The sequence below is a fragment of the Arabidopsis lyrata genome (genome assembly GCF_000004255.2).
Source record: "Arabidopsis lyrata subsp. lyrata unplaced genomic scaffold ARALYscaffold_2, whole genome shotgun sequence".
Lineage (NCBI taxonomy): Eukaryota > Viridiplantae > Streptophyta > Magnoliopsida > Brassicales > Brassicaceae > Arabidopsis > Arabidopsis lyrata.
Genome location: NW_003302554.1, coordinates 177,490 through 184,661, shown reverse-complemented (window position 1 = coordinate 184,661; position 7,172 = coordinate 177,490). Strand labels below are relative to the sequence as shown.

At 37.6% G+C, this 7,172-nt stretch overlaps 2 protein-coding genes across 4 annotated transcripts; both read left to right on the top strand.

Annotated features, from left to right (window-relative positions):
* Positions 1 to 1,566: 1,566 nt before the first annotated feature.
* LOC9323948 lies at positions 1,567 to 3,670 on the top strand. Of its 3 annotated transcripts, none has more exons than XR_002334126.1 (4): positions 1,567 to 1,757; positions 2,151 to 2,604; positions 3,119 to 3,223; positions 3,311 to 3,670. XR_002334126.1 is itself a non-coding variant. In XM_021035722.1 (4 exons), exons 2-4 carry the CDS (start codon positions 2,154 to 2,156, stop codon positions 3,455 to 3,457), a joined length of 768 nt encoding a protein of 255 aa, XP_020891381.1. In that variant the 5' UTR covers positions 1,567 to 1,757; positions 2,151 to 2,153; the 3' UTR covers positions 3,458 to 3,670. The 3 variants fall into 3 exon arrangements, 2 of the variants coding, with proteins under 2 accessions (XP_020891381.1, XP_002887885.2); XM_021035722.1 differs by having other exon boundaries at positions 2,151 to 2,669; XM_002887839.2 differs by having other exon boundaries at positions 2,144 to 2,669.
* A 1,253-nt stretch (positions 3,671 to 4,923) lies between these two features.
* LOC9323947 lies at positions 4,924 to 7,083 on the top strand. The gene is made up of 4 exons (XM_002887838.2): positions 4,924 to 4,988; positions 5,072 to 5,161; positions 5,236 to 5,880; positions 5,949 to 7,083. The coding sequence occupies exons 1-4, from the start codon at positions 4,924 to 4,926 to the stop codon at positions 6,547 to 6,549; spliced, it is 1,401 nt and encodes a 466-aa protein (XP_002887884.2). The 3' UTR covers positions 6,550 to 7,083.
* Positions 7,084 to 7,172: the final 89 nt, after the last annotated feature.

The window sequence follows — 7,172 nt, the reverse complement described above, 5'->3', positions numbered from 1 at the left end:
CGCACTTGCAATAACGCTGATGCCGTCTAGCGAGTACATCTGAGGAGGAATATTGTGAAGAACGGCCCAAGTAGGCGCACTTTCGAGTTCCTGCATTCCAAGGGAAGCATTTACCGACCAAGGAAAAACAGAAAATGCGCAATTACCAGCTTGCCAGTAACCCACTTGCAGGACCCATTCACGAGTTGAAGAACACGGTATTAATATGAGACAGGAAGTATCAGAGACATTACGAATGACTATATTACCAAACTTTCCCCAAACCGGATTCAGATCTGTAAAAATCTTCTTCGGATGAGGAATGAGGCCGTGGAATTGCGCCACGATGTGTCCTTTCCACTGAACTGCCGTTTTCAAAAGCACAGATTCAGGAGCTTGGACGACCGGAGTACCATCCTCAACCAACACCGGAGAGGATATCTTGCGGAGATTTCGAAGAGAAGACTTGAACCGCTCTGCGAGAGTGGGCGCTGCGGTAGAAGTCTCTGCTTGCTGTGACGAGTCTGGGAGCGACGCCACTGAAGAAACAGCAACGACGGCGGCCACTGAAGAATCAGCAACGACGGCGGCCATTGAGGAGGGCGCTAGGGAATCCAGCGGTGACAAATCGGGAGGATCTGGCGGCACTTCCACCACAGAGCCAAGGATCTTCATAAGACAGAATTGAAGGAGGAGGGAGAAAGGAGATGTTCTCGGCGACCGGCGAGAGGCCGATCTCCGGTGGAGATCGTGAGATGCAGATCGCCCTAATTTCGCCTTGGCACGTCTACCGAGGAGATCTAGCTTTTCACACCATATCATCGACGCCTCTACTTAACTTGCATGTTAGTAATCGTCAAGCATTGGAGGTTTTTTTTACCTGCAGAGCCAAGCGACTAGTGGAAAGAGTATTGAAGATCATGAATTTGATCATCAAGATTTAGACTTTTCAAAAGCAATTTGGTGTTTGTAGAAAGAATGTTCACAAAAAACGCACCTAAAATAGTCCAACAGCTTGATATGCTAACTGTTAAGGATAAATGGGTGAATGAATTGGTAAATATGAATAATAACAATCGTGAAATTGCATAAGCGTTCTTAAAGAAAAAATAATGCTTTATACTAAAAAAACATGGATTGATTTGTTTTTAGTTAGTATGGATATCCTGAAAAAAATATTAGGCGAAATATGTGGATAGAAAATAAAAAACCAATTTATGAGACAATGTATTTTGAAACATGTGCACTAAATACAGAACATGTAAATTCTACTTATTTTTTAATTTCTAATTAAATATATAAAAAAAATTGTATAGTATGTACTCATGTATCCTACTGATACGTATTACAAACAGTGTTCAAGAAATCGCCCTAGGCGGCCGCCTAGGCGCTAGGCAGTGCTTGTCCGTCCCGATTTCATTGTAATCGGCTCTAATAGGCGGACGGTTTGGTTAGGCGAGTTTGGCGGCGGTTAGGCGGGATTAGTCGGTTTTGTCCGCCTAAATTTCTAATTTTTTTTTTTAAAAATAACTTCTCTAAACGACGTTGCTTTTAGGATTTTAATCTAATTCTTCAAACTGTGTCGGTTTTCGACTTTTCATTAACCTAAAAGGAAAAAAGAACGCCTCCCAAAACATTGTAGACATCGACAAGTCGTATTCATCTTCTTTGCTTTTGAATTATGACCTTCTCGTAGAGCGATTCTGGTTGCTTCTCAATCGCTGTTTCTATTTCTCTGACGGAAACAATACTCTGTGCTCTAAAAGTCCAAATAATTGGTGATTTCTTCTCAACAGTTTTTGTATCTTTATTCACTTAAATAATGATTTTTTGCTCGTTGTTTGTTCATGAAGTTATCTTGTTTTTCAATAGAATTTATAATAACAATTCTACTGTGATTGGTCCTTTGTTACAAAGTAATATAATATGTTCTACGAATCGCGATCAATTTACAAAATGATTCTAGTTATGTGGAATTGTCAAATTCTAATTTGCTTGTGGAATATGATGTGAACATGCTTCTTCGTGACTCTTAGCTTTTTTTTTTGTGTGCAAATCTTCGTGAGTCTTAGCTTTAGTGCTAGTAATCAAGTTCTTTATTAATTAATTAGTTATCAAACTTGTGGTCGTCTTTTTTATGTTGACTGGTTTCTTTTCTTTCAAGTCTATAGGTTATGGCTTCGTCATCGGCAACAGATTCTACATCAGTTCCAGAGACTACAAATTTGCAGAGAAAATCAAATGATGTTGGTTGGGAATTTGGCATGTTGATAAATCCCAACAATTTGGACAAAATGAAATGCAAATTATGTGGAAAGGAGTTTTCAGGAGGAATATATAGACTAAAGCAACATGTTGCTAGAATACAAGGAAATGTTGCAGCTTGTCCAAACTCTAAGAAAGAAGACCAAGAAAAGTGCAAGTTAGCAATTCTAGAAGCACAAAACAAGAAGAAAAGAGTTCGGATGGCAGATTTGGAAACTCGAAAGATGGTAAATGTTGATGGAAAACGAGAGGAGGATGAAGAAGTAATTGAAGTAGAAGGAATGGGAGCAAACAAAAGTGCTCGCATGCTTGGTCCGATGGATAGATTTACTTCAGGCATCAGTCCTGAAACTCCTAAAGGTCCAATATTGACACCACAACAACAACATATCAAGAATCTTATTGCAAAAGAAAGATTACATGCGGTACATCAATATAATAGTATTTTATTGAAATTCCGCCTAAACCGCCTATTCAGATTATTTTATTATGTTATGTTATATATTCAGATTATTTTATTATGTTATGTTATATATATAATTATATATATATATATATATATAATAGTATTTTATTCAGATTATTTTATTATGTTATGTTATATATATATAATAGTATTTTATTGAAATTCCGCCTAAACCGCCTAAAAATCGCCTAGGCCCCGATTAGGCGTTCTAGGCGCTAGGCGGAGGGTCGCCGCCCGCTTAGCGCCTAGCGCTTTTTTGAACACTGATTACAAATGATGAAAATATTGCTTAAATATTATGTATACTAGCTGTTTCTAATAGCTTTTTCATGATGCGGAACCATCTCGTTGTTGTTGAATGATTATGTATATTTAATCTTCCATTGACTATAACTATTCTTGTGATAGGCTTTTGCTGAGTTATTGCAAGCTCCTCAAGAGGATTCCCAGATGCTAGTCCGTGAGCGTTTCCCTGTCCCAAGATTAGTTGTCTGTGATCAGCACGGCTCGCAGGTCATTCATCTTATCAATTTGTTATCATGTAATTGTCAGCTTCAGTTTTGTTTGTGCATCTCATTGGATTCGAATGGGAAAATGCAGGCAAGGTTTTTATTGGCAAAGCTGAATCCATCAGCGACGTACAACAATGCAAACGAAATGTCGACAGGGTCAGATGTGATATTCACAGACGACGTTAGCCTTCAAGTCTTCTTTGAACATCTTCAGAAGCTGGTAGTGCAGTCTTGAGTAGTCCTTTTGTTTCTTTACTTTACATTAAATTAAACTTCAGTTTACACCATTTTTTTTGTAATCATGTTACTTTCATCTACTATCATTATTTTGTTTTTTCTTTGATAAAATTTTTGTAACATTACTTTTCTGTTTTTGTTTCAAGGACTTAGATATACAAAGGGAGAAGAGATAAAATATCTCACTGCATTCCCGAGGAAATTTTATAAACTGAGACATCAACAAAAATATGAATTATTAAATAAATATAATGAAAACTTGAATGAAAACTTTTGTAGAATTACTACCAGAAAAAAAGTCAATAGCGTCAATTAATTTGCATCAACAAAAATTATATTTCATATCAGTTGCAATAATCAATGCCATTATTGATTTGTCTTGCATCATTTTACTAAAATTGATACAAATCTAGATCTATTTGCATCTCTTTTACAATATTAATACAAATATATGAATTTCCATCATTTAGAAAATGATACAAAATTTAAATCAATAAAAATCGATGTCAATTAAAAATTGAGCACCGATTGTAAAAACCCACATCGCTCCCAAGGGAAAGAGAGGTTCCATAATTTTCTTATATATAGTGATCTAAGTTTTCTTTATAGTCTCAAAGAAGTGTAAAGCAAAATAAGTAACTATTATCCCAAACAAATTTGATTGTTTGCTTTTATATTAATTAATAAAATTAAAAAATATTTTTTCTTACAAATTAATTTAATATATATAAAAAATGGTTTGCTGATGTGGACACTTTAGATGAGAGAAGACTCTCTAATTATATATATGATTACCATCATTGATATAAAGAAGAATATATTATATTATTATAATTGGTTGTACATATGATTTTAATCAAAATATAGAGAACAAAAAGCATGGATTGACTGAACCAGATATAAAGAAATAGTCAATAAAAAAAATTATATAATAAGATAACAAAAGCCTGTGGAAATCCCCTTGGCCCATTGGTTGACCAAGGGTTGATTAATGCTTCTACACTAAGAGGTCTGGGGTTCGAGTCCTAGATATTGCGATTTATTATCAAATTTGCAGATTAATGGAGGCAAGTGTGCAGGAGATCTCCAGCGATGTACAATTATAGCCGTGCGCCAGGATTCTACGCAGGGAAGGAAGTGTCGCCAGGTCGTGGATCATTGAAGGTATTCATCAAGATCATGAAGAAGGAAGTGTAATCTGTCGTGGATCTACTAAGAGTCGGCAGAAATTGTCAGTTGGAGAATCGTCTATGTAACAGTTCTCATAATTTGTAATTAATAATAAATCTAGACGACAAAAAAAAAGATAACAAAAGCCTAATGGGCCGTAATACATCCTCAGACCTAAATATCTGAACTGACTTGGCAGAAGCAAAACAAACAAGAAAAAGCCCAACATTTTTATATGGCCGACTAGAAAGTCAATAAATATAAAGAGCCCGCTTACTTCTTATTATTATTATTATGCCCTATTTTTACTTCTGCCGGAACGGAACGGAAAAAGCAAAAGAAATCGAAAGGATTCGGAGGTGAGTTTGTTTTTCCACGAATTTTCATGTGAATATATCGATTCGTATGAATTCTGAATTGTTGTTTTGATAAATTTTCAAAGGGGGATGAAATCAGAAGGGACCTCCGGTGTTCTCCGTCTTAACGTTCCAGTGCCACCGGCGGTGTTGAGATATTTTCCATATGGTACAGGGTTAGTCGTCTTGTTACTTGCTTATTAGTCTTTAGAGAGTTTGCTTCCTCAGGTTTCACAATATTTTTTTGTAGGAGCGGCTCTGGGAAGGAGGACATGAAACAGGATGTTATACGACTTGGAGTTGAGCTCTCTGTGTATGTCTCTGAATCCATGTTCTTGCTCTGTGATGACATCCGTACTATGTTATGGTTCTGCGCTACGTTATGGAAATGTGTTATGCCTGACCAGGATCACGTCTTACAAAGGCTGCTTCTTGTTATGCATTATGTCTACTCCACATATATCAAACCCAAGAACCTAGTGTATCATGATGATGGCAACTCGGTCCAATGGGGATTGATCCGGACTACTTGGGAGCTTTTTGTTGACGGAATCATCGTTTTGCATCGCCTTGTTTTGGTTCTCAGTAGAAAAGATTGCTCTTTTGATGATCGAGTACTATCCTCGGCTTTTGCAAAATACAAGCAAGTCCTCAAGAATCTAGAGGTTAAATTGAGTTCCACAAAGGATGTTTCTGAGGCTAATGGGTTTGTGAGGGAGACCATTGAGTCTAACATTTTTGACCTGTGGAAGTCTCTCTTCGATGAAGAAGCTGGCGAAGCGGCACCCCAAGTGATCAGGACTAGGATTTTAACCGACCTGTTTACGCCTCTTTTTTGCAAACCAATCCATAGAGAGATGCTGGCACTGTCTCCACATTCTCCTTACATTTTAGGGTCAGTAATATTATTACTTTTGAGAGTTTGCTCAATCTTCTTCTTCGTATTGACATTTTGTTTTGCAGGTTTGATTTTGCAAAGCAGGAGCTGAAAGAGGAGGTTGTGCGACTTGGAGTTGAGCTCTCCCTATATGTGGCTGAATCGATGTATTTGCTGAGTGATGACATTCGTAGCATGTTGCGGTTCTGCTTGAAGTTATGGAGAGATGCAAAAGGAGACGTGTTGATTCCTGATAGTCCCGTGGTGGAAAGGCTGCTTCTTGCTATTCATTATGTCTACTCAAAAGATATCAAACCCAAGCATGGAGGAGTGTATCAGAATGATGGCAAATCGGTCCAGTGGGAATTGATCAGGACCACTTGGGAGAATTTTGATGCTGGAATCAGAGATCTGGATCGCCTTGTTTTGATTCTCAGAGGAGAAGGAACCTGTTTTGATGGCAGAGAGTTCACGTCTAGAATTGAAGAAGCACTGAGGAAGGTAGATGACAAGTTGAGATGTGCCAAGGCTGTTTCAGAGGCGAAAGGGTTTGCGAGAGAAGCTATGGAGACTGACATTGGGGACTTGTGGAAGTCTCTCTTTGACAAAGAAGCTAAGGAAGTGATGAAGCATGAGATTTTTTGGGACCTGTTTCTCCCTCTATGTATGGAGGCAGTACCACATTAACAAACTGCTAGTAGGGGATAAGAGGTCTGTGACATTTGAATTCCTAATTTGGCTGCTCCAAACTGTATTGATTGATACCAACAAGTGAAGCTTATGCTTTTATTTGTTGATGAGTCAACTTGGTTGGTTTAGTAAATTAAGTTTTTTGCAAAGATAGCTCTGGTTATTGTTCAAGTAAACAAGAGAAGAGTGATATCATATAGATCAAGCCACCAACTCATGGCTAAGGATGAGAGCTTATCAGATTCACTAGCCACTCACAAGGGTTTCTGGTTAATAATGCCAGGTGCAAGGACAGAGGAGGAGATGCAAAATATCCAAATCTTCTGAACTTGTCGGATACCTCTAGCTGAATTCTCGCAGTTGCGATTCCACTTTGTTGCCAAGCAAGTCATCGACTTTTTGTTGAAGATTTAGAGAGAATCTTGGTCTCTTGTGAAAGTTTTGTCTACACTTGTGGTCTGCCGTCTGCAAATAAACTTTGATTAAGGAACATAATAATGTCACTGCATCTAGCTTTTTCCCCAAGAGAAACGGTTTAGGGCTTTTGTTCTGAAATGTGGTAAACATTCAATTTCTAGAGGGAAGATTTATGTTTCGAAATCAACAGTGCAATTAGAAGA

Coding starts and splice junctions, on each gene's coding strand:
- LOC9323947 (XM_002887838.2), top strand. CDS start 4,924: ATGCCCTATTTTTACTTCTGCCGGAACGGAACGGAAAAAGCAAAAGAA. Junction 4,989..5,071: donor GAAATCGAAAGGATTCGGAG/GTGAGTTTGTTT, acceptor AAATTTTCAAAG/GGGGATGAAATCAGAAGGGA. Junction 5,162..5,235: donor TATTTTCCATATGGTACAGG/GTTAGTCGTCTT, acceptor ATTTTTTTGTAG/GAGCGGCTCTGGGAAGGAGG.
- LOC9323948 (XM_021035722.1), top strand. CDS start 2,154: ATGGCTTCGTCATCGGCAACAGATTCTACATCAGTTCCAGAGACTACA. Junction 2,670..3,118: donor CAAAAGAAAGATTACATGCG/GTACATCAATAT, acceptor TTCTTGTGATAG/GCTTTTGCTGAGTTATTGCA. Junction 3,224..3,310: donor GTGATCAGCACGGCTCGCAG/GTCATTCATCTT, acceptor GGGAAAATGCAG/GCAAGGTTTTTATTGGCAAA.